This window comes from Telopea speciosissima, chromosome 1 (assembly GCF_018873765.1).
Source record: "Telopea speciosissima isolate NSW1024214 ecotype Mountain lineage chromosome 1, Tspe_v1, whole genome shotgun sequence".
In the NCBI taxonomy this organism is placed as follows: Eukaryota; Viridiplantae; Streptophyta; class Magnoliopsida; order Proteales; family Proteaceae; genus Telopea; species Telopea speciosissima.
The window spans coordinates 25,205,944-25,233,752 of NC_057916.1; the positions used below are offsets into that span (position 1 = coordinate 25,205,944).

Below are 27,809 nucleotides of genomic sequence, written 5' to 3' on the forward strand. Positions count from 1 at the left end.
ATGGACTAGACAATTGATAAATAAAAAATTAGTTGCAGTAGATCATCATGACATAGGGTTTGGAAAATCAATAACCATCGCAAGTGCAATCTCTATCAGTGGGTTCCAATGATGGGCCCAATCAGTCAATTCACTCAACTTATAATAAATAGAGCATGCTGATATATAGGATAAAAAATGAAACTGGTACAATTGGAAAAAGGAAGATGAATAAGGCTACGCTCCTAACCGAAGGTTCCTTAGTGGGTTTACATTGCAGCAGACAGTCCTGAAAGGTATACCTACAGTTTCAACTACTCCCTTTGATGTTTTTCTGTATCCTTACTCTTTGGGGGATTGAACAGTGCTTTCTATTCCATATTTAGTACCCGAAAGCATTTAATTTGACTGAATTTTGCACAAGTATATTTGGTGGATAAGCGGCTGTTGAAATTTTGTGCATTTCTGGGGACTGACTAAGGTGCTGTCAGATCATCATGTGAAAGAAATCAGCATAATGATTAGGATCCTTGGTTGTCGTTGTGGTTATCATCATCACCATCATCATCATCATCATCATCATAGTACTATTAATGATCAATTATTAGTGACAATGACATAAAAAATAACTAGAGAGAAATTTGGATCAGTGAACTCAAGCCTATTCTGGTTGCATAAGAAAAAGAATCCCAGGATTCGAAGCATTCTAAAAAGCCCGAAAAGTAAAAAGTTCTAGCACAAAATAACATTAAAGAATCCAGCTAAATATAGGGCCGGCAATGGCATCTGTTACCTGCCACAGCCTCCCTGCATTGGAGGGAAGGGTAGGATTCTCTACCCTATAAGCTAAATGGGGAAGGTAAGGATAAAAGGAGTTTACCCGTCTAGTGAAATGGGGAGCGTAAGGGTAATGAGTCTTACCCTACACGTTTACCGACTTACCTATCTAGGTCAGGCAATTAAGAATTTTTCATGTATATCAGTATAATGTCAACTACATACACAAACATATTCCGAAGCCCAACCTAATAGCCAAGTAGGCATTTAACCGGTAAGCCAATAACCCATCCTATCAAAGCCTATAGGCACTGGCCCATTTCCCACCCAAATATATTCGATAGTGCTTACCATTATAGCTAAAGGTTGAAGTACAATTAACGACACTTTACCCACCTTAATGCCCTACCGGGTAATTGGAATTTTTATCCATACTCTATAGGTTGAAGTACAATTAACCACACTTTACCCACCTTACTGCCCTGCCAAGTAATTGGAATTTTTACCCATACCCTATAGGGTAGGGGTAAGGTAAATCTTTACCCTACCTAATTGGGTAACACTAGAGGCCCCTACGTCTGTTGGAGGGGAAGGTCAAAGCCATTACCCTAGCAGTTGTCACCGCTAGCTACGTACTACTTATTAAATCCCCATAATCATATGAGGATAGGTCTTCAGGTGGGAAATCATGAGAAATTTTGAAGAGCATAAAGGTCTTTTTTCCTATTTTTTTTCTGGGGCGTATCTCTGGTGATGGAGGTGGGATGAAGTGTGTTTTTTGGAGGGGGTGGAAGAACTGGTTCTTTTGCAGATCAAGTCCGAGATATTTTTAGTCAGTTGTTCTGCCCTGCTGTTTGTTTTCTTTCTTATTGGATCCTATATTCTCTTTTCTTGGGTTTTCACTGAGGTTTTAATCAAGTTTCTTGTTTATAGAAAAAGAGTGTAAGTTCACTTTACAGATCCAAGAATTAGGTATATATCAGACGTATCTCATTTACAAGATTTGAATTATAGCAAAATATCAAATAAAAGATGATCAGGATATACCTCCTCATTCTCAGATTGATCAGTACTTTTCTGAACTCGTTTTTCAAGTTCAAATAGCTCATGCCTTAAGAGCTCAAATCGTTGAAACTCATTTGAACCTGAGTCCACATCCCCCATATTTTCTGTAGTAGACATCTCACAATGTTCATCTTCCTGCAAAATGTGAACTCTAACTCAATTTTTTTGTTCTTTTTGAAAGGTTTACAAGTTTCTACGCCACAGGATAGATGCTAAAGTTTCAGTATTCATGTACAGTAAACTGCTGGGATAATAGTTGTCACGACGTCTAGGTGACCCAAGGCGTTCGAGGGAGCCTGGATGCAAGGTGACACCAACAAGGAGACCAAGGAGTCTGGATACTTAGGCAAAGCCTCAACAACTATGGCTGGGATTACCATGAGAATAAGATTACTACCATTTCTGAACTTCGAAAGCACATTCTCCAAGATCTTAAAATTTTGAGTATGACATGCATGCATAACTTGTTTTATCAAATATAGACACCCCTAACTTATCCACCTAAGCATAGTGTAAGTTTTCAACTTAATTGTAAAGAAAATATGATTAAAACCCTCCAGATAGTGAACTCAGAGATGATTGAGTACCTACACTAGCAGCCAATCTGTATAGATGTCTGATCAATCAAATCTAACAAAACATAGTTAAAAGTCATAATGGGCCATGGATAATGGAGAGGAACAAAATGCACGAAAATGATATTTTTGCAAATGAATCAAATGAATATGGATTTTCAGATAAGTGATCCTATGTTGATATCCCTTCTGCCATGTCAGTCCCCAGCACACTAGAGCCATTCACAATGCCTAACCAAGCTCATCCTCGTATAATAAAGCAGTGAAAGAGGTCAAGCACACCAGAGCCATTCACAAGAGACTTAAAAGTTTCTTCTGGTTATCAGTTTTTGTGAATGGTAAAATCAACAAGCAGAACAAATGATAAAATAAAAGATCAGAATTTGTGTTTGTGAGGAAACCAACAAGAAAGAGGTTGAACAAAAGCCAGGAGATGAAATGGTTCTTTGTTTTAGCATTTCAAGGAAAATAAGAACTAAAATGCTCCCCTCTGATTCAAAACGATAAATTTTCAAGATCTATGCTAAAAGGTTTAGCTGAAGGTGATATCATTCCACATGGACTTTCTTCTTTATATATTGCTTTCAGTCCATTGACCTTCATTTTATTTCTAGCAATATTCTGGGACCAATCCACGAGGAATATTCAAATACTGCTTTGTGGTCAAATTCTGCAGGATAATTTTTTTCTATTCATTTATTTTACAAAGATTAAAGCCTCTGTTAATGGTCCGTAGTGTGACCTTTTGGTTCCAGATTGAATGTTACTAACATTATTGTTTTACTCGTACATTACATATAGCTTAGATTACCACCAGTTATTCTTCATGTTTAAACATAATTTACATGGTTAGGAGGGTTTTTTTTTTTTTGCAGCAGGATATTGTTTCATAATGTGTAACAACAGGGCATTCAAGATCTGTTCCCTAACAAGCAGAAGGGGTGCTTAAAATCATCCTTTTCCGTAACCCGATCACAGATCTGACTCTGAATAACAGACTACTTGGTGAGGGGTAGGTAGGAAGAATTCTAAAACCTTCCCAAATAGGATTTCAAGACAAACCCCCCTCAAATAGCAAACCCCAAAATTGACTGAATTCTCAAACCTCTCAGATTATTAACACCAAACTCTAGGAAACAATAGTTAATAGGAACGATAAGAACCACTCAAAAGATGGGAATGATCCAATTAGCGGTTTGGGAGTAATTTAGGAAACAGTGATCTCACAGGCAGAAATCCCAGAGACAGTGAAACTGAAATTAGATCCAATCCAACCATCAGAAAGGAATGAAACTTGGGTGGATTCTCTATTTCAGCAATCTAATCCAAACCCCCCAAACAATTAGATCGATCAAGTGGCTAGGATAAAACTAATTTTGAAAACCAAAATTCTGAAATCGAAGTTCTTTTGCAAATAAGAGATTTTTAAGTAGCAGCACAAGGAGGCCTCAAAATGCCCAATTTCTGGTCAGGTTCCCCTCCTAAGGTGTCCTTGAAAACCCGAAAAGAATGGTTGCTCGATCTCCATGAACTTAGTCCACATTAAGGTCTGGTTCATGCTGGGCTGAGTGGTCCAAGCTACATCACTACTAGCCCTGAAATCACGAAAGTAATAATTTGGCTCCAACCCTACTCTATTTCATCAAGAAGGATCTCCCAAAGAAGATCAACAGCTCTCATAAAGTTTAACTTTATTAGGCAGAGAAAGAACATTGGCAAGCCAGAGAAATTATGAAAGTGAAGGCTGGTACTCATAGCCAGAAAATTCAATCACCCTAATAGTCCTTGGTGGCAATATGTTGGAAGGGATATTACGCCACCCTATGGAAGAAAGCATCAGCATGCACGAAAGCAGAAGGAATCCAGACGCCGGCCGGAAAGATTCTCAGTGGCAGAATCCATGCATGGGAACAGATGGGGAAGGCTGAAAGCGGATCAGGAAGCCCCCACCACTATGCTCTTTATCAACAACGCAGTCATTCATTGAATAATCCGGCGGAGGCGGCGTATTGAAAGAGCTCCAGCATTGGGCACATTCTCCTTCGATGTTTCCTTGGGATAGATATGATTTAGAACAGGAGTAAGTTAGATTCTGGGAGGACATCTAGTGGGAAGACAAGGCATTGATGGATTCCTGAGACTATGATTTGGTTCCAAGAATTATCCTGTGCATCATCATGGAGAAAAGTCTCTTTATCCCATGCATCATTGTGGAGAAATGTCTCCTGTGGGCATCAATTGGAAGCTTGCATAAGAAGAAGTTTTACGTACTCAGAACTTCAAAACATAGGAAGTCTCTTAGAAGCCCCCATGATGACTTCCGGCATGGATCTTAAATGCTAACAACAATGTCAGTCACAGAGCCTTACTTCTGGTTCTATTTAAGTTGGCCATTCCTAATAATGAAAATATCCTACATCCTTTCCCTTATAAGGCTCTCCGTGAAGGCGCAAGCTCTACCAAAATGCAGAGCTTTGGTTGGTGGATTGCGTACAAAAAGTCATGTCTACACCATGTAAGGAGTTGGGTGGGATGGTGCCTCCTCCTTCCCCATGTCTGTTACCTGTGCAAAGAGCATGGGGAATCATTCAACCATCTATTTCTCTTCTTTGCTTTTTCTTCTAGAGTTTCATCACATTTCCTGAAGGAGGCTCATATGGACTCAGCTCCATCCGAGGATTTTTTGAGCGATATTGTTTTACACTTGGCGGATAACGGTTCTAACTTTAAAAATGCTAGAGAGAAGTTGATGAACAAGAAGAGTAAGAGGATCCGCCTCTTTTGGACTCCATGTGCAGTACATTCCATTGATTTAATGTTGAAAGACATGGGGAAGAAAACTTTGGTGGCAGGTGTGGTCAATAGGGCAAGACAAGTGAGCACTTTTGTATATAACCATGGTTATGTTTTAGCCATGTTGAGGAAAACATGCAATGGCGATTTAGTAAGGCCTGGTGTCACTCAATTTGCCACCAATTACGTTGCGTTGAAGAGCTTTTAGACGAAGGTGATAGATCTGAGGTCTATGTTTGCAAGTGAACAGTGGTTTGGCTGGTATGGGTCTAATTTAGAAGAAGGGAGGGCAGCACAACATACCATTGCAAGTAACCAATTCTGGAAGGACTTGCATAAAGTTGTTACCATATTAGAGCCAGTGGTGGCAGTACTAAGGATGGTTGATATAGAGAAGAAGCCTACCGTGCCCCACATTTATGCTGCCCTTCAGAAGAAAGGAAATGGTCAGAGCTGCGATACCCCATATTGCAAGGTCATACACTAACATCATTAATGCGTGGTGGGAGAAGCACTTGAGTCATCCATTGCACAAAGCTGGTGAGTTCAACGCTTCAACATACTTTACACTTTATATGAATTTTACATTTACATATTCAAACTCAAAAGCATTAAGTCACTAACAAGTTATATTCTTGGTTTCCACTTTACCAGCATATTATCTGAATCCAAAGTATCAATACTCGCATAATCTTGGGCTAGATACAGAGTTGTTAGTGGCAGTTCAAAATGTTATTGAGAATTTGGAGCCCAATGCCATGACACAGGCTGAGTGCAATGATGAGGTGAGAGTATGGGACTTGGTACTTTGGTAGTAAGTAAAGGAATGTAATTACTAAGTCGTAAATACTAATGCCTCTAACAATGTTTGAAATTTGAAATGAAAATAGATTCAAAACTTCTGAGAGGCCTCAGCAAGTTTTAGTTGAAAAGCTGCAGTGAAGGGTAGACAAAAGTCAGACCCTGGAAGATGGCATGACATTACATTTATGAATTATAATTTTATCCCTTTAGAATGTACATATTCTTAATATTCTTTATTTGTCATGTAGCCGACTGGTGGTGCTTTATGGTACAAGTTCACCCAACCTGAGGAAGATAGCAGTGAGAGTGCTCTCACAAACTTGTTCATCCTCCAGATATGAGTGCAACTGGAGTACATTCTCATTCATCCACTCGAAGAGGCGGAATAGATTGGGTAGCAAACGACTGGAGCAACTAGTGTATGTGCATTACAATATGAGACTAAGGATGAGACACATACGTGAAGGAATGGACACCAATGATAAAGAACCCATCGAACTAGCCAACATTTTCCAGGAGGACTCTGATGATGATGAGGATCCTCTATTCCAGTGGGTGAGGGATCGTGGTACACCAGATATGGATCAACCTGGGGGTAGGCCCGACCCCACCATTGCGTCCGTAACTGGTATAGATGTTGAAGAGACTATATGTCGCAAGAGAGGTGTGCACATTCAGAGTCACCGAGACCCTTTGAGGCTACAATAAGAAGTGATGCTGATGATGATGATGGTCGTAATGGTGATGGTGGTGTGATGGTGATGGGTGGTGATAGTGATGGTGATGACCCTACTGGTGGTGGTGGCATGCGAAGTGGTGGTTATTATGATGATCGTTATAAAGAGATGCGCGAGCAATAGCAGGCGGACCCTGTGTGTTACACAGGTGAGTCTCAGTTTACGTATGTCACATAGGATCGAGACCATGGTGGCCACGCTACGTACAAGAGAAAGAAGGTCATAGGCTCAGGATGATGACATGAGTATGAACACCATGCTTGCAAGTTTCAAAAGTATGAGTATAGGTACTACTAGTGAGCGACAGTCGTGGCATTCATCTCAGCCTCATCATGACTATGATTATGGCCAGGAGAGCACCGGTTCTGAATATAGTAGCTATGGTCAGTTTGGGAAGTCAACGCATGAGTTTGCCAATCAAAGCATTGGGTCTGGTTTTGGGCCCATATTCCCAGTCCCAAACTAGCCATACCCATGCATGCCTCAATATGACAATAGTAGTGGATCTCACGCCTCAAACCAACCGCCTCCGCCTCTTCTATACCCTAGGATAGGGGAGTTGGAATATGTTGATGATAACACTTTATGAGTGCTATGGCAAACTATGTGCAAAACTACAACAACACTATGACATGGGAATTCTATGTGGTTGGGACTGAATACATTAACATATCACATTTTATGTAACATTTATTTAAAGATTGATGTATTGTATACTTTAACATTTTTAATGCTTATTTAAGTTGTTTTACATTAATTGAATGTTTTGATTGCTTTCTATTACTAAACTATGTGTAGAGTAGGGTATTTTAGTACGTCATTGCCTACCAACCTATGGTCCAACGTGAAACTCATATTTGGACTTTGTTTTTGCAAAATCTGAAAGTGTCATTGTGTTTAAATAGGCTGAATACCAAGTTTCAGACCCAAACTAAGTCTAAAACCCACCGAGTTGAGGCTTCGAGTCGGGGAAAAAAATTGCACCAACTTGGTGAGATCTCGACTCGACTCAGTTTTTCCAAGGGTCGAGTTGGTACCGAGTTCCAAGTTCTCGAACTATGTTTGAACCTGAAGGAGCGGAGGAATTGGCAGGAGCTGATGTAGTAGAAGTAGCAGCAATAGAAGACTGTGACACACGTAGGAATGCCTATAGATCATCCTGGGATAGACCAAGGTCAGTAGCAGGGGCTGTGGTAATAGTCTCAGTGTGATGAGCCTTGTTCTTTGTTTTTTTCTTAACAGCCCGTTTGGCCTCAAAATCAGCTAGTTTCCCGTGAAGGTTCCAGCATTTCTCTTTGGTGTGGTAAGGCTTGTGATAGTGCTCACAAGTAACAGTCCATGTAGTAGAATCACCAAGATAAACATGTCCAACAGGTGCAGGAGTAGCCTGGGCAGCAGTCTGGAGGGTTGATCTGTCAGTAACAGGAGGGTGGAGCATAGCAGCCCGAAGTTTCTCTTCAGAGGAGACCAAAGCATAGGATTGTTCAAGTGTAGGAAAAGGAGAATGACCCAACACTTGAACACGAATCTGGTCATACTCCATATTCAAACCAGCCAAAAACTCATAAACTCGGGTTTTGTCCAGATGCTTCTTATATGTAGTAATATCGGCTGGTGTAGTGGAGTGGAAATCAGAAAAATGGTCCAATTGCTGCCAAAGACTGCACAAGGTAGCATAATACTTGGATACAGACAAATCCCCTTGAGTAGTATGATTGGCCTTCTTCCGGAGTTCATACACTTGTGCATCATTACCAAGCTGTCCATATGTTTCCTTGCAAACAGACCAGATTTGATGGGCTGTATCAAGGAGAAGGAAACCACTTGCAAGGTCTGATTGCATGGAGCCAATCAAATAAGACATGAGCATACCATTAAGGAGATCCATTTGGTCAGAAGAGGACCAGGAGCAGTTGGCATAGTAGTAGTACCATCAATATGTCCAGTAACTCAACGGCCAGCAATGGCAAAGTATGCCGAGCAAGACCAGATCAGATAATTACTCCTATCCAGTTTGTTAGGATTAGGGAGAAGGTCACGGTTGTCATTCCTACCAAACCCATCAACAGAAGAAGTGCCAGTAGAGAATTCAGAGTCACCCATAATGCAGCAGAGAAACCCAAATCGCAAAGAAGGGCTGGTGTGATGAGAAACCCAGTAAGCACTTCAACAAAAGAGCCAAAAATTGGTGGAGAGACCTGTGTAATGGTGATAATAAATATCCCCAAAAATCAGCAGCAGCGGAGAAGCCAAACCCCTAGATCGATTTTATCAGGGTTTTGAAAAAAACCTGTTTTTGGTGAGATCAATATAGGGGGGAATGGTGCCAAAACCTTGATGGATGGAGCTGAAACTGAGATCGAGTGTGCCTGTAGGAGTGGAGAATCACCTTCCAAAAACCAACTTCAATAGAGACCAGCAACACAAGAATCGATATTTTTCGGGTTTTGGAAAAAACCAGAATGTTGAAAAAAATCGATCAAGGAGAATGGATAGAAGCTTGCGCAATAATCTTCTGCAGTTCTTGCACTTCACAAAGGTAAATCGAGTCCTGGTTCTATAGAGAGGATCCATCCAAAAAAAGACTTGAAGGCTGCACATATCGCATATAGGGCGCAATCTTCTATCGAGCAGAATTTTTTTATATCATGAATGAGGTAATGGAGGGCAGCATCTGGATCTTTAGATCACCTCATCAGTGCTGCCCTTGTGGGAGAATGAAGAATAAAAGGAGACACAGGAGAGAAGAAGAAATTGAGAATGAAAAAGAGAGGAAGGAGAAATCGAGAATGAAAGAGAAGTGAGGGTCCTAGTTCGAAACCTGCTCTGATGCCATGTTAGCAGATCTGAATTAGAGAATGTTGCTTGTATGATCAATGTGATCAAACAAGCCTTGTATTTATAATAAAAGAGATTACAGCCTAATGTCTAAAATACCCCTAGCTTAGCCGACTTAACTAGGAGGTACATAAACATAATATTACAACTGTAAAAAGACCAGATTACCCCCACGGTATTCTGGTGTACATTATTCAACATAATCACTTTAAAAACTAAAAACTACACGATGTATAATGAAATATTAATGTATGCAGGTCTCAGTTACTGGAAACTTAGGTGTTCCAGTGATGGGTCATCATAACATGCAAGTATAAATGGTATAGTCCCCCCTCAGCGTGTTAGAAATGCAATGGAGTCTTCAAGCTAAATCGCAGGTCTGTTTGGATGCATTCTTACCCAGTGTTTCATGCACCTGAAACACATGGAGCAAATAACGAAGGACCCACAACATATTACACAAAGTGCCCCAAATTCTATAGTGGAAAAGGCAAAGAATTTCCTCAAACTCCAACCCAGTCTATCAACTCCCTGCCTATAAATTATTCTCTTTAATTTTCTTCTTCATATAATGAGTCCTAGATGGTCATTCATGCATACAATAAAATATCCCTAAGGTTTTCTAGGAAATTCATAGTTTTCCCCAGGATTTGTGTTTTTAAAAGATTTCCTTAGATCTTGGTAAAACTTATAGATATGTTTGATTTCCAAAATCAGAGTCCAAATTAACTTTGATTTTGGTTTCAGAAATTTCGGTGAAACCAATAGACAACAGCCTTGGAATACTTTGTTTAGGGGTTTGACAATTTTGGTCCATTAGAATTATTTCAGCTGTAATGGGCCTTCTGATGAATAAGGGGAGTAGGGGACTCGAGCATAAGAACATTCCTACAACATACCTAGGCTTCAATCTCTAGGTAAACTGCATCTCTTATGACTAAACACCAATCTTTATGTATATAATTCAAATATTTAAACATTTCATTATAATTCATAATACATAGTACCAATCTTTAAACCCTTCTAATAAGAAAAGTTGAACTGAAATATCCTATTTTGTCACCAAAGCAAAATGGCTACTAAAATTACAACAAAAATAAATTAATCAAGGCATTTCCAAAACCAGCCTTTGTCTAAGCATGCATGTACATGTGAGGTAATCCGCAGGTAGAGGAGTTGTTTCCACCATTTTATGGGCCATACCTAGTACTCTAAGATAAATAGAAACAAAGTAAGAAACAAATGGTTCATTTAATTGATTCACATATGTTTCTTAAACAACCCAATATGATTGATCAGATGGATAGGATGGCTAGATGTGCACCTTCATTATGTGTTCCAAGGATATCTGCTTAAAATTGCAATACAAGACCTTAAAATTGAATGTAAAGATCTAAACCATAAAAAGGACAAGAATATGACTCAAAACCTATATTGTAACAGATTTGTCCAATTACAACAAAACAATCATTATAATAACAGAAGCAATAAAAGGGAACAGGCAAGCCTGTAATAAATTTCAATAATATTGCTTGTAATAAACTTCAATAATATCATAGTAAAGATAGGGACATACACCCTGATTTAAAAGTAATGATTCAGGTTCCATTTTCTTGGTAGAACGACGTACCAAAAAGCTCCACAGACCATGAGGTTTGTTAACCACCCTGAACACACACAACAAAATGAAAAAGAATCTCTGTAAATGAGAACCAAATACTAAAACAGTTCTAACCCCTGAGAAATTCAGATCATGGTTTAAAGAATCAAGTCTTGACACATACTGTCAGTTTGACAGTCACGAAAGTGATGTTTTACATTTAATAAAGATAAGCATCTAATTATGGGCAAGATATTGAAGTATATCATAACATTCCAATTGATGACAACATATACTTTATGTGAATTTCATCAACCTTCAAGATCTGTGAACCAAAGGCTTGTGTTCAGAAAGGTTTTAAAAATCCTGTATTCTATGCTCCAATCGAAAATGAATAAATAAATAAATAAAGACATAAACACCTTAATCTAGGAGTTCTACACCAAAAAGGAGGGGGCACATTTGTGTTTGGTCACATCAACCCCACATTTTGGCCAAGGAAAGATTGAAAAAAAAAATCCATCACCTCTCTTTTCAAGACAAGCTATTTAAGTCTGAAATATCTTCACATTCCGAACTTCTTTCATATAATTTGAAGCTCAATACAGACAATAAATGCAAATGCATCAACATTAGGACCAAGTGCTGCACTCACAATCAGTCACAGATATCTAGATGTTTTTATTTGATGAAATTTGGGAAATTTTTAAGAAAGCATCGTTCATAGTGCCATATCATACAAGCCAAATCCAGTAATCCACAGATTGTTAAAGATCTTTTCCTTCCAAAAAAAAAAAATCTTAAATTTTATACAAATATAATAGAACCGTTACTATTAATCTAGACATCCCCCACCACACACACGTAACCAAATCTACAAGATTTGGTCTCAATATTTTAAAAGAGGCAGTCATCCTACTCTGGACGTTGTTGGATTGGGACTTTCCTCACCAAAATGTTTTAAGATTTATTTCATTAATATAAACTATAGGAAAGGGTTCTCTGAACAAGCGGTATAAGGGAACGCACCAATGAGGCGTGACAGAAAGGTATCATGTATTAGAGAGAAGCAAGGTTATTTCATGTGAGGTGGAGAGAGATAGACACAGAGGTGTTAGCATACCCTGCCCTGGCAGCTCAGAGAACCTTTTCCCATAAACTATATAGGGGAAAGTTGGAAAGAATTCACAGCACAAAATTCTTTGCTTTCACACCACTTATTGTTCCTCCTATATTTAATTATCTAATATTTTTGTTATGAAAAAATTTATAACCAGTTTGTAAGTTCTGGATTTATGATTTCGCTTTTTATATTTCATTGGTTGGCTTTTCGATCATTTGCTATGTTATTCTTATTTCTGTACTATCCTTGAGAAAAAAAAATTGTATCAGGGGTTCAACCATGCATGATAGCTACCGCATTTGGAGTTGGTCTTCTAAAACAGCTATAAATGGTTGTTTTGCTCATGTAATGAGTCCTAGGGAGTGTATGGGATCTTATTTTATCATTTCCTTAAAGTCACATCCAAGATTTCCAATTTTTGCATAGATTTCATAATTTCTACAACGTCTACATGGAATTCCATACGTTAATTCCACTTCTATGCGAACCAAAGTTAAGAACCTCGAAGATATGAATGTAAAAGAAAAGCTTTGAGGATGTCAGAAGGCACTCAAACCTATCAGCAGAGATTTCATCTCGGTTGTCCCACATATTGTTTACACTCTTTCCCCTTTTTCTCTTTGGATATTGTCTCTTTTGACTAGTTGATGGCTCTGAATGACATTCACCATCCTCTCCCTGGTTGATCAGCACAAAGAACCACCACCAGTCAGATCAAGACCAATTTGAAATAAGATGTTAAATGGTGCATAATTTAATGGAACATACAAAATGCATTAAAAATATATTTATGGTATAAGGTTGGCTGGGTGACCCACCCACCTGAGCTTGGCTAAGAGGCTCATCTAAATGTGCCATGTGGAAAGATGATATGGCAATCATAACCTCTGCAAGATGTGGCCAAATGTGCCCCTTTTTTGGGTTGACTTCACTTGCAGGCATGTTATTTTCTTCTTCTTTTTCCCTTTCTTACTCTTTTGCCCCCTTCCCCCTTTTCCCTATCTTATTTACCCCACTTTTGAACTAAAACTGGTCTGGATGCCTAGACACATAAAGCAACTGCTCACCTTGGACGTGTTTGTGCACCTTGTCGCCAAGACGACGCCTTGACAACTATGATTTGTTCATTTGAGACTTACCTATTAGTGTTTCTCTTCCACCAACTGCATTGGCTTTGCGGCCATTTTTTAAAGGTAAAGAAATCTATCATCATTATCAGGTCTCTCTCTCTCTCTCTGTATCTCACTCCTCCATCTCTTGCACAAACCAGAAACCTCTCTTACTCAAAGCCCCAATCACAATGTAACAAGGTGGCCCATACATTAAACAAGTCCTTGCAGAGCTTCTTGACATTTTCAATTAAATAATCAACAATGTTTGTGCTGTATTTCTTCATGGTGGCAGCCACGGAGGATGAAGATAAATTCTTTGCAAAGTGCAAACCAAGATAACAGAGAAATTCATAAATTTTTTATTTCAAAAAGCCCATCATGTGCTGAAGCTTGAAGAGAGGATTTAGATTCAAAACTACTTGTAACTCGTAAAAACAAAGAAAAATGAACTTGAATCACATTTCCTGCTTGCTTGTTCATCACTGAAAACCATTAGGAATCCATTGCATAATTGTGTTCTCACCGTAATACACTGCTGAATTGTCAATTGCAAAGGAGCAAAGGAGGAAAGAAGATAAAAGGTATTTTTGCAAGACAAAATATTGTGACAGCAGACACAAACTATTACAGGGAATTTCTTCGTTATCTTATGTACTAAGAGAGAGAGAGAGAATGGTGGGGAGTAGGTAGGATGAACCCTAGGTTCAGGCTAAACACCCCTGTTACAGGATCCCAAGTAACCCAAGCTAGAAAAATTAACAAACTCTAGCAATTACTCACAAATAAATAAGATACATGATCTTCAGAATACAGAGATGATCCAAGAGTCAGATTAAGAGTAATTAAAGAAGAGCCAAATCTGAAACAGAAATTCAGGAAACAAGAAAATTCTAATTACTCGAAATCAAAGAAGCAGATCAGCCAAAAAGGCAGGTCCAGTTCCCTTGTTGGCTGGCTAATGCAAATCCCCAAATCTGATGCAAAACTAATGGCTGGATTTAAAGTAATTAAAGGAACTTCAGGTCTGAAACAGAAAACAGACAGAAACAGGAGATTTCTTATAGAATCAGAATGGTGGATCTGATCAACCAAATAACCTGGTCGAAGGCCCCTTTAGGTAAGGCCTTGAAGCCCCAAAAATATGAACAAGGTCTGATGGTCAGATCTTAGTCAGATAGAGATTCAAACCAGATAGAAAAAAGGTTCAAATCAGCATAGACGCAGGCCCGCAGGTTACAAATCAGGCCACTTTGATATAGAACAAATCAACCAGGATATTAGAACAAACAATAGAAGATTGAAGGATGATTTAACTCAAATCAGGCTTCAATCATAGGCTGCAAAAATCGATAGACAAAAGCATTAAATCAGTAACTTACTTCGAGGAGAGAAAACAAAGAGAAGAAGGAGAAGGATAACTATCCCTTTTGGCTAAGGTCCCCTCCAACGCCTTAGGTCACCTAGAATGTACCATGCAGCCTGGGCGCAGGCACCATGCAGCCTGACAGGGATCTTTTTCCCTTATGTTTATATGCAACATAGAAGTCATATCAATGCAATATGATGTAATTATGCTAGTAATGGCCTAATATGAGAAAACTAACATATAATAAACAAAGCAGAGTGTTGTAATATGGAGTACAAGGATATAATGGTCCAATAGGTATTATTGTAATCTGTACTTCATTCAATTTATTATAAATAGTGGGCCTGTGTCTCATTGACACAAGTTCAATTCCCCAAATATTTCATCATGGTATCAGAGCAAGGAGAAGAATCGTTCTTGGGAATTGCGTCCCTTTCATGAAACCCTAAACATTCCGCCGTCGCCGCCACTTCTCCCTCTCTCCTTCTCTTTCTCGCCTAACACCACCACTGCTGCCACTCTTCCACCTCCTCTCTCTCGCGTGGTAGCACCCAAACCACCACCGCGTCTCTTCCGCCTACTATCTCTCGCGCGCGGAAGCACCACCACACTGCCACCTTGCCTCCGCTCCCTCTCGCGACAGCCCTACATCACCGCCACCCTCTACCGCCTCCTCTTCTCAGCTCCCTTTACCACCGCCTTGCTCTTCCTTCCCCTTCTCCCTCGGTGGTGATTCTCCCACAAAGGGTTCTTCTTTACTTTACCAACGATCTGAAGATTCTTCATGTTTTTTGAAGAATATATGTTGTGATTTTTTTCCCTTTTTTGAGCAATCAGCAATTATGTCAGACGAGTCTACCGCATCTACCGAACAGGGAGGAGTAGTCCAGCAGCATGAACGTGACTATCCTTCGTTCCATCCCAATACTATCAAACTTGATGGCAGTAATTATCTGATGTGGTCAAAGTCCTGCTCTTTGGCTGTAGGTTCTCGTGGTCTTAAGGACCATCTTACTGGAACTACTGCGAAGCCCACTGCTGATGGTCCTGCTCTCACTAAATGGGAAACCGATGAGTGCTTGGTAATGTCTTACCTTCTTCAATCCATTGATCCCAATATTGCCAAGGCTCATCTCCTTCTTGATTCTGCTGCTGCTATATGGAAAGTTGCCAAGACTACATATTCTCAAGTGGGCAATGATGCTCAATGTTATGACATTCGGCGCAAAATCCATAACCTGCAATAGAAAGATCTCTCCCTTTCCAAGTATTACAAACACAGTTCAAAATCTCGCCGAGATCTCGGAAATCTCGGTAAACTCGAGCTAGTCGAGACAAGATATGATACGAAACAACAAAATGTCAAATCTCGAAAAACTCGACCGAGATTTCGAATATTTCAAGAATCTCGATGAAATCTTGAATATATCGAGAATCTCGACCTCCTCAGTACTCATAGAGTCATAGTATTGTATTGTTGGGACTTGGGAGTTAAGGCGTTGAAGACTAGGGTAGTAAGGTGTTTATGACTTATGTATTATTCATTGTACTTAGGTTGGGTGCCTATGTAATATGCATTGTGAACACTTCATTGTATCTTGTGGTTTTGGAGTAGAAACTTTAAGTCTTTAACTATTTCATAAATAATTATTCAATATTGTGTGCATAATTCACTTGTTTTACTTGCCAATTATGTCTCATATCATTCAAACAATGTTTAGAATAGGCAATATTACATTAAGGGTTCGGCCTTTACTGCCAACCAAGGGTGCAAATCCAAAACACCAAATTGGGTTTTTTTTCTTCAATTTGAAACTTTAAATATGTTTATTAAGCCCAAAACAAGCTTACCTTAAAGTTTCGGAGCCAACTATGTCCATATGCCCACCGACACATAATTCCGAAACATAAAAAAAAAAAAGCACTGTCGACCTGGTCGAGACCGAGTTTTAGAACCTTGATTACAACACCAAGTGTGGTTATTGGCAGACCTTGGATTTTTTATGGGAAATTTAATGCAACATGTGAGACTGATACTGTTGCATTTCGCAAATGGGAAGATAAGCTACGGGTCTATGATTTTTTGGCTGGGCTGAATATGGAGTTTGATCAGATTCGAACACATGTGCTCAATTGTGATCCCTTCCCCTCTCTTGAGCAGGCTTATGCTATCGTTGCTTCTGAAGATAAACGTCGTAAAGCCATGGTTCACACAGTCCCTATGGACAAATCTGCCCTCTACACATTAGATGATCCTTCCCGTGGCCCATGGGAATTCTACCCAGGGATCTTTTGCTTGTGGGACTGATGGGTCATCCTCTGAAAGGCTTCCTTGAAGTGTGACTACTGTGGGAAGGAGCGCCATACCCGTGGTCGTTGCTTGAAGTTGCATGGTAAACCTCCTCCCACTCGTGGTTGTGGTCGTGGTCAAGCTTCAGCTGATGCCCATCATACGGCTTCTGATGAGCCATCCGGTGATGCACCTCTTTCTTCTGATGAGCTTCTTCACCTCCGTCGTTTGATGACCAGGTTGGAGACTAATTCTTATGGAGCTTCTCCCAATGCCAATGCTGTTGGGAAATTCTAACCCCACCTCCATAAGTGTTTTGATGATAACAAACATATAGATATGGTCTTGTATGTGGCTTTATGTCAACAGGCCAATAAGTCACAGAACTAGAAGGCACAAAGTAAGAAGACATAAAGACATTCAAGAACAAACCATTGAAGTTCAAGACCTTGAAGACGTGATATAGCTTGTCAAGTAAAGAAGATTTCGAAAGAGTTTTTGAAGATTGAAGAACGTCACGTAAAGCAAGAAAGACAAGATGATCGTGTGCACATTCTTAGAACACTCACATTGCATGCTTGTATTGCATTTGCATAAATTAAATAAAATCACTTGCATCATTTAGGGACCTTAGGAGGTTATAACTAAACCCCCTATGACCTTAGAATATGTTAAAAATGGTTGGAGAAAGTCCCGGACCAATCCCCTCAGTCAACTCGGAATCATGCATTGACTGGGATCCGGTTTGAGAATCTGGTCGACCGGATCTCAGGGTATGCATCGACCGGGAATCACAGCAGCCTCACTGGTACGTTTCCAGAAATGATCCGGTCGACCGGACATCGACTGGATGCTACTTATGCCTTCAAACGGCTAGTTTCTCCAACGGCTATGATCCGGTCGACCGAATTGGTAAAAAATAGATCCGTTAGAGCCCATTCTGCACATGTTTTAAAGGCCATTAATGAGCCTATAACTAGAGAACATGTCAGTCATTTTCACCAATCCACTACAGTCCAAAATCCAACTTTTGATAAAGGTGAAAAGTGATTAATTGCTCTCATCATTGGAGTTTACTTGTCTACATCTACATCAATCAAGATTGACTCCAAAGCTTAAAGGACCTTCCCTTACACATACTCTAAGAAATAAGTCTTAAAGAAGGTCTGCATTGTGCTAGCATTTCATTTGTATCATTCGGCACTTGCAAGGAGTACACATCACACTCCTTGCCTAGGTAATCCTACATTTATTCTCTTTTGTATTAGTTTATGCTTTTAAGTTTATAAAGCATTGTTTGCATTAGCCTAGACTGTACTTAGATTTTGCAAGGATCCTCTTATCCTTAAAAGATTTGGATTCTCTTATCCTTAAAAGATTGGGATCCTCTTATCCCGTATAAAAGATTGTAAAGGTGTTCTTCCCACCTACTGTACTGAAAGGAAGTAACTAGTGAATTCTCTCAAGGTTGAGAGGAGTAGACGTAGGCTAAGTTTTGCCGAACCACTATAAATATTGTGTGTTCTTCATTTGTGCTATCTCTCTCTCTATCTTATATAAATTCAAGAAAATTTAAAAAGGACAAAAATTCACCAGTGATAACCTATTCACCCCCCCTCTAGGTTATCCAACAAGTGCTGCCTCTGCTGTTGTTCTTCCATCAGATAATCCTTCCCGTGGCCCGTGGGAATTCTACCCAGGGATCTTTTGCTTATGGGACTGATGGGTCATCCTCTAAAAAGGCCTCCTTGAAGTGTGACTACTGTGGGAAGGAGCGCCATACCCGTGGTTGTTGCTTGAAGTTGCATGGTAAACCTCCTCCCACTCGTGGTTGTGATCGTGGTCAAGCTTCAGTTGCTGCCCATCATACGGCTTCTGATGAGCCATCCGGTGATGCACCTCTTTCTTCTGACGAGCTTCTTCATCTCCGTCGTTTGATGACCAGGTTGGAGACTAATTCTTCTGGAGCTTCTCCCAGTGCCAGTGCTGCCTCTGCTATTGTTCTTCCAGAGCCTCAGTCCCATGACTCCTTAGGTATTTCTTTCGGTGGCCAGTGTTCCTCGGATGGTTTTCCTACCTCTTGGATAATCGATTCTGGGGCTACTGATCACATGACCAGATCACCTTTCCATTTTTTCCATTATTCTCTATTGTCAGGTACAAATCAGGTTCATGTGGCTGACGAGTCCTTACCCTTTGTTTCAGGAGGATCCATTAAATGCTCTCCTAGTATTTCCCTTTCTTCAGTTCTCCATGTCCTTAAATTTTCTACTAATCTCTTATCTATTAGTAGCCTTATTAGGGATTTAAATTGTAAAGTGACTTTCTATCCTTCTCATTGTGTTTTTCAGGACCTGAACACAAGAAGTACGATTAGCAATGGTAAGATGGTTGGTGGTCTTTATCTGCTTGATAGTCCTTCTGCATTATCTATTGTGGCTTCCCTCCCTGAGGCATCTTCCTGTGTACTCTCTGAACTTCATATATGGCATCGCCGTTTGGGCCATCCACCCTTAGGAGTTTTATCTAAGTTATTACCCTTTTTATTGAAACAGTGTAATCCGGATAGTAAAATGGTACAACCCCAGTTTGATGTCAAGATTAAATTTCTAAGGACTGATAATGGACGGGAATCATAGTTATCAAGGCGGGAAGGCGGCCATGGCGTTTTAGAGGGTCAAAAAGCAAGGCGACACCGCCATGGCGGCAAGGCGCCCGCCGTCTAAAGCTACCAAGGAGCCTAGACGCCTTGATAACTATGGAGAGAATACATGGTTAGTGATCGTCAATCATCTCTTTCTAATTAAGGGATTATACACCAGACCAGTTGTGTGGATACACCAGCACAGAATGGCCTTGCAGAAAGAAAGAATCGTCATCTATTGGAAATTGCTCGATCTTTGATGTTTGCTATGCATGTTCCTCCTCGTTTTTCGGCTGATGCTGTTTTAATGGCTGCTTATTTGATGAATCGGTTACCTTCTCAAATGTTGGATGGTCGCTGCCCTCTTGATCTTCTTATGGGCTCTTCCTCATTTGTTTTTCCTCCCAAGGTGTTTGGGTGTGTTGCCTTTGCTCGAAATCACCATATACATGGCAAACTTGATCCAAGGGGAATTAAGTGCATATTCTTGGGATACTCTGCTACACAGAAGGGTTACAAGTGCTATCATCCTCCATCCCGCAAGTTATTTGTTACCATTGGATGTCATTTGTCAAGAGAGTGTTCTGTATTACCTTGTACCTCTTCAGGGGGAGTCTTCATGTGAAGAGGTGCCGTTTGTGATTGCCCCTATGGAACTTCCCATGTTGGAAGAAGATATTGAAATTGCTGATGGCATTACTAGCCAAGAGCAGCAGCCCAGGGTAGAAGAAGAATCTGCTCCTCTCCAGCTTGCGGTTCAGGAGGAGCCACTACACACAATTCAGGGGGAGGCACTGCCCATGGTTTAGGGGAAGCCACAGCCCACCATTATGTCTCCATTGAAGATGTTTGTTCGTTCTCGAAAGAGGAAAGATAAAGTGCAGAAGACTAAGACAACCACCATCTCTCCTTGTCGATTGGACTTCCCAAATTCAGGTCAAGCATATGTTCCAAATGTGCCTGGTAAGTCTATTTCTTCTAGTGATCCATCCCTTGATTTACCCATTGTTGTTAGAAAACAAAAAAGGATATGTACCCAACATCCTCTTTCTAATGTTGTATCATACAACTCTTTATCACCTTCCTTTCATGCCTTTGTTTCTTCGTTGCCATCTGTCTCTATTCCTAACACTTGGCAGGAAGCACTGGCACACTCTAAATGGAAAGAAGCCATGAATAAAGAATTGCAAGCTCTTGGGAAAATAATACATGGACATTGGTTCCTCTTCCTTCAGGGCAGAAAGTTGTAGGGTGCAAATGGGTATTTGTTGTGAAACACAAAGTTGATGGGTCTGTGGATCGATACAAAGCCTGGCTGGTTGCTAGAGGATTTACCCAGACTTATAGGATTGACTATCAGGAGACGTTTGCACCAATGGCCAAGATGAACACTGTGAGAGTGATTTTATCCTATGCTGTGAATCAAGGATGGGATCTTCAACAATTAGATGTCAAAAATGCATTCTTGCATAGTGAACTTGAAGAAGTATACATGGACATCCCTCCAGGCTTTGATTCTCAGAAGACTCGGGGGAAGGTATGTAAACTTAATCGTGCCTTGTTGGTTTGAAGCAATCTCCCAGGGCATGGTTTGGAAGATACTATATGGCAATGGTGTCAATCGGATTCAAGCAAAGCAATGCTGATCACACACTCTTCATCAAGATAACTCCTACACATGCCACTATTTTGATAGTCTATGTAGATGATATTGTTATCATTGGGAGTAGTATAGAAGAGATCTCCTCACTCAAGTAGTCCTTGGGCCAAGAATTTGAAATCAAAGACTTAGGAAAATTGAGATATTTCCTGGGTATTGAAGTAGCATACAGGAATGTTGGGCTGCAAGCCAGTTGACACCCCTGTGGAACCAAATTCTCATCTTCGAAGTAAGGAAGGAGAACTTGTTGACAAAACTAGTTATCAACGGCTAGTTGGAAGACTCATTTATTTGTCTCATACTCGCCCAGATATTGCATTTGCGGTGAACATGGTGAGTCAGTACATGCATGATCTCTATTCAACCCATTTGGATGCAGTATACCGGATCTTGCGTTATTTAAAGGCTGCTCCTGGAAAAGGTGTTCTTATCTCACCCCACAATCACCTTCGCATTGAGTCATACATAGATGCTGATTGGGCAGGCTGTCCTAATGATAGGAGATCTACTTCTGGCTATTGTACCTATGTTGGTAGTAATCTTATCACTTGGAGGAGCAAGAAGCAATCTGTCGTGGCTCGCTCTAGTGCAGAAGCAGAATTTCGTGCCATGGCTCATGGCATTTGTGAGTTACTCTGGTTGAAGGGCTTACTCCAGGATCTTGGAGTCCCATCTAAGTTGCCTATGCGTCTCTACTCTGATAGTAAATCTACGATCAGTATTACCCATAATCCGGTTCAACATGACCGAACCAAACATGTGGAGATTGGTCGTCACTTCATTAAGGAGAAACTCGAACAGGGTCTCGTTTGTATTTCATTTGTCCCTTCGGGTGATCAGTTGGCTGATGTATTTACCAAGGGCTTACCTAGTAAAAACTTTGTTTCTGTTGTTAGCAAGTTGGGCATGGTTGATATTTATGCACCAACTTGAGGGAGAGTATTGTAATATGGGGTACAAGGGTATAATGGTCCAGTAGGGTTTAGTCTATGTTGCCCTAAGGGTATTATTGTAACTTGACTCATTGACACAAGTTCAATTCCCCTAAGTATGTTCATCAAAAAAATAAAACAACAAATATAAGTTGAAGTAATAAAGCAAGAAATATAAGTCAAGTAAACTCGTGAAGTGTCAACAAGGCGTGTTGTTACCTTGGACCCAAGAAAGAGCCTGGACGCCTAGGCAGCGCCTAAGCGACGTCTTGGCAACTATGCTCAAGCATTACACTACAGCCTAAGGTGGTGAAGAGCCTTGTAAGCAAGGAAGGTTACCTCATTTCCTCTGCCTTCCACATGGTTATTTTTTAATCTCCATTTAATTCTCCCAATACGATAAATTTATTAAAACTTAATATTAGGGCATAGTATAGGGGCGGTTTCAGTTATCACATGTTATGATGGTAAGAAAACTCATAATGTCGTTGGTGTGAAGACATGAGTTCAAGCCTGTGGGTGGGTCACTTTGTGTAAAAAAAATGTCAAAGCTTAGGACCAACTCCAGTCCATCCCTCCTGGCACCAAGCAGGACAGGTACTAGGTTCCAGCCCTTTTATCAGGGTTTAGCTTTTACATATCAATAAATTTTCCACCAATTTTAAACAGATCTAATTCAATTTTCTCCCCTCTTCATCATAATAAATTTATGATAAATAAGCATATAGGCCCAAATGGGGCTTTTCGTTAATTCTACATTCAATGTATTAAAGATTTCCTTTAGTTGATTTTCAAGTCATGATTGTATGTGTCGATCTTTCAAAAACATCTGATATAATTGATTTTGTAATTCTACCTTACATATTCTCATCTCATAATTTGTAATAGAATAATCTCCATGGATCAGCGGCAGGTTTTTTTTTTTTTTTTTTTTTTTTTTTTTTTGGGGGAGAACTCTTGACCTTGGACCCCACCCAGTCTATGCAGTGACTCAATGAAGAAAGAAATTCCCTCTAGAAAAGAAACTTCTAAAATCCAGTTATTTTCACTGTTCTCAAAAATATATGGTTAGGATTGTTAGGAATTATGGAATCCTGTTCTTGGGATTAAATACCCTTATATTTTATAAGCATAAAAATTGAGAAGAAGCTAAAAGAGCTAGGGGCAGGCCTAAAATGATCATAGGAGAAGTTGTGTGGAAGGACATGCATAATCCAAGTCTTGTACCAAGTATGACCTCGGATAGAGCCAATTGGAGGGCAAGGATCCATGTATCGGGCCCCATTTAGCTGAGATTCTCCTGACTTGCTGGGCTGTGCCTCTTTCCTATTAAGTTCATCTTTCTTTTTTCTTTTATTGTCCGTCTTTCATTTGTCATTTTCCATTTTTCATTTCTCATCTCATTTCTCATCCCTCTTTTCCCATCTGTTCATTCCCCCTTTTTTTTTTGTCTAGACCTCAGTTTTCCTTTGTTTTGTTTGGATCCATGTAGCCGACCCCATTAAGTTGGGATAAGACTGAGTTTGTTTTTTGTTGTTGTTGTTGTTGTATAAAAATTGAGAACCACACGGAGGTAAATACCTGCTGAAGGGATGCTAACTTTATTCTGAAAGATGCCCCAAGAAATTCAGCCTCATTCTTAAGTTTGCTTATCCTCTCAAGGTCAGAACAAGCACGAGGTAGTTCAAAGGAGTTGGAAGACGAGAAGGACTAGCAGCATTGCGGCCAGCCATGAAGACCAGTATTAAAAAGCCCCATCGAGTTCCAGATTTAAAAGGTCTATCGAGTCCGGTTTTGAAAGCCAGTTTATGTTTTATTTTAGGCCCATTTAATGGGCAGGGCTGGGCCCATTAAGAGTCAAGTTGAGTTTGCGTGGAAGGATTGGCATAAGAATCCTTTTTCTTTGTTATTAGTTTCTATTTCAGTTATTAGATATTAATCAGGTTTCAATTACTAGAATTTATTTGGTTTCCAATTGTAAGTGGTTCCCTTCCACACAAGAAGGGGTTTTGAAGGATATTAATACAAGAGAGGGGCTGTTGCAGCTCCCACGATTTGATGGAAAAAGAAAATTTTGGTTCAGCACCATGGCTGTGAGATACAGTGAAGGACAGATTCCTTGGGTCTGTGAGAGACAGACCAAGGCCACAGGTGAGAGGCCTTGGTCATATCCCTTCCCTTTCTTATTCCCTTCTTCTATCCATCTTCTTCTTCCTCTTCCCCTTCAATTCCTCTTTGTTTCTATTTTACTGTCATGCAACTAATCCTTTTACTGAGAGCAATCCAGGTGCTGTTGACTACTGGAGTTGTTACAGATTGTTCTTTGAAGACCATTCTACTGAGATTCAACAGAAGCTGGTCCATCAAGTGCTTTCCCTACCTTGCGGCTGTACTGTAATGGAGATTTCTGTAGCAGACTTTGACCCTCTGTAACTACAGATCAGATGAACAGATCCAGCCTTTGGTGGTCTATCAAACCCCTTTAGGACCCACCTCCGCTGGTAATTTAAGCCTAATCCAGTGGCAGGATAATGCTGGGCCCTGTGAGTAACTATTTTGATTCGTACCTTCTAATTCTTAGTTTCCTTCATAGTTCTGTCTTCAGCCATCAGATTAGGCTAATATTTTCAGAAGTTATTCTCCTCAACAGGTGCTACTTTCGACTGGAAGGTCTGGTCCATCAAAGTGGTCACTTGCTAAATCTGGAACACTCTTGAGATTTAGCCCTCTTTAGTGTTTTACCGATAGTACAGAGATTACTGCCCTATTTTCGGTAACTGGTTAATACTTATCATTGTGTTTAGACCCTAGAATGTTTAGTGTGCTAAGGCCAATAACAGTAGCTTTGTAATTGGGTGAGTCCTCTGTTATAGTAGACCTGCTGTTATTCATTTTATTGACCTTATTTTAGGATAGGATATCAGTGTCCTAACTCCTAATCTTACATTATTTATGATAACTATGCATATAGGCTCAATTGGGGCATTTCGTTAATTCTACAGTCAGTGTATTACAGATTTCCTTTACTTGATTTTATAATTCTACCTTACACATTCTCATCTCATGAAAGTTGAAACAGAATAATCTTCATGGAAAAGCGGCAGCAAAGTTTTTTTTTAATAACTCCTAACCTTAGACCCCAGTCTATGCAGCGACTCCATGAAGAAAGAAATCCCCAATTGAAAAGAAATAACTTCTAAATCCAGTTATTTTTACTGTTCTCAAAATATATGGTTAGGATGTTAGGAATTAGGGAATCCTCTTCTTGGGATTAAAACAATCCACCATATATTTTACAAGCATATAAATTGAGAACCACTTAGAGATAAATACCTGCTGAAGGGATGCTGCCTTTGCTCTGAAAGATGCCTCAAGAAATTCAGCCTCTTTCTTAAGTTTCCTTATCCTCTCAAGGTCAGAACAAGCAGCTTGTAGATGTTCCTTTCCAGAATCAGACCTGGATAAATGCAACTCCTGAAGCAATTCTTCTAATCTTTTTAGAGCTTCTTCAACACTCTCCAATGCCTGGAAACAACTCAGAATTAAAAAGAATGTAACAAGTTTTAAGATATTTAAAAAAAAAAAAAAAAAAAAACAAGTCTAACCATATAACAGAATTCAAGATTTGGATGAAGGCAAGCAGAAGGGCTATAAACTGCTATGTAAGCATACCGTAATGCTTAAGCTTTTAGAGGATAAACTTGAAATAGATGAAAATTTGTCAACCAATGACAAGTGAGAGGGTGAATGAGTTATGGAGATGAAAAGAAGAGTGGATCAGGACCAAAGTAGGCCTCTGTAACCACTAACCAACACAACTCATAATGCAGGTAGGATAGCCATAGAAAACCAATTCTCAGCTGCTAAACTTGATAATTGAATCATACTAAACCTTCATAGTCCATACATGACAAGGTTGTGTGTTACGGTTTAGCCTAAAAGCTCGAACTGTTAAGTAAGGGCAACGTAAATGTACATATCAACACCCTGGGACATGCAGACCTGTATACACAGTCCTTGCACGTGACACAAACTCACATGGAAACCCTTCACATGGCACCAAGGGGAAAAGTGTTGGGATACCCCGTTGCACTTCCCAGGAGTCGACACTCGACCTCCCTGCTATGATGCCATGTGCGTTACCGCTTAGCCTAAAAGCTCAAACTGTTAAGGGCAACGTAAATGTATACATAAACATAGGTGACAAAGCCACAACATGCCCAAGAACAGCCATCCAGGTGCATATTGTAGAATACCAAGAAAGGAAACATCCGGGGTATCTACTTCATTAAGGAAATTTTATAAGTTCAGCTTATGAATGGGTTATCCAGACATGGAAAAACTTCTAACATAACTGACATTATCTTCAGATGTCAAAGACCAAATGGCTCTTTGCTATCTTAGCTGATAAATTTAGATCTCTGATATGGGAGAGTCAATGTGTGATGGGGTCATAGAAGATATTTAAATCGAATGAAACTAATTTTATGCATAAAGCGGAAATAAAAATGGCAAAACTCCACGAAGAATCCACACACGACATAAATCTGAACAAAAGGGTTAGAATCTTAAGTCAAAGATTCAAATTCCCATTAGGTTTATTCATGCCTGACCTAGCATGTGCACCTATGTCCTTGGAGACATGAAAGCTTCACATCTCTTATTCTTGTTTTTCTCCTCTCTCCCCCCTGGTTCAAACTGCAATATTATATTTATTTTATTTTATTCACTGTGGATTTTACTGTCAGTCTGCTTAACCCACCTAAAAATCCCCATGGAAGTTGACAAGACTAATAAATGTTCGTCAAAAAAGTATAAACATAGAACGAATATGCCACTAGGATGCATTGCAGCTACTACAACAACTCTGGTTTGGGCATACTTTTCTCAAGTATTTCTGGATGTTCTGGTTAGGGTCTATCTTGTAATATGATCTACAATGTTAGCACTGTATTGTTGTTCGGGCTTTTGTAATTTTCTCTTATTCATAATCAATAAAATCTTCCAGTTATCTATTCAAAAAAGAAAAAGATGGATTCTATTGTAACAAAAAAACATGATGGAAAAATAAGAGCCCTTGGAAGTTTATAACAAAACGTTTTTAGTCTAGGTATGCCTTGTGCACTATTAGAGAACTCGTAATGGATGTGCTTTTTTGCAAGATAAAAAGCCGAAATCATTAATGGAATCATGGACTATGTTAGAATGCCATGAGGCACAGGATTAGCACCCACCATCAAAATGTGTGTATCATAGTTCATAGAAAAATCAAGACTCAAGAGGTCCTAGAACTCTTAAACTGACATATCTATGTTCTATCATGATAAAGAGAACTCAAGCAGAAAGGCAGCAAAAATAAAGGATAAGAATAAGAAGACCCAATACAATGATTAAGTAAATCTGCTCAATGCTTCTATTAAATTTTTTATTTGATAATGCTCTTGAATATACTCAGCAGGGAATTTTTGAGTTTTTCTTAGCCAATAGTATGATTCATCGAACAAGCTAATCATA

General features: G+C 39.6%; 2 protein-coding genes across 2 annotated transcripts in view; both read right to left on the reverse strand.

Moving 5' to 3' along the window:
- LOC122670896 (cationic amino acid transporter 7, chloroplastic-like) overlaps positions 1 to 302 on the reverse strand; it is a 51,723-nt gene extending 51,421 nt beyond the window's left edge. The window contains exon 1 of the mRNA XM_043867923.1: positions 298 to 302. The gene's annotated coding sequence lies outside the window, so the exon portion shown is untranslated. The remainder of the gene's footprint in view (positions 1 to 297) is intronic.
- Positions 1 to 25,760, reverse strand: part of LOC122670904 — a 40,455-nt gene extending 14,695 nt beyond the window's left edge. Inside the window, exons 1-4 of the mRNA XM_043867931.1 lie at positions 25,629 to 25,760; positions 12,848 to 12,969; positions 11,199 to 11,235; positions 1,804 to 1,956 (exon numbers count right to left, since the gene is read on the reverse strand). Of these exons, the coding sequence (XP_043723866.1) occupies positions 1,804 to 1,956; positions 11,199 to 11,235; positions 12,848 to 12,882 (225 nt within the window). The 5' untranslated portion in view covers positions 12,883 to 12,969; positions 25,629 to 25,760. The remainder of the gene's footprint in view (positions 1 to 1,803; positions 1,957 to 11,198; positions 11,236 to 12,847; positions 12,970 to 25,628) is intronic.
- Positions 25,761 to 27,809: the final 2,049 nt, after the last annotated feature.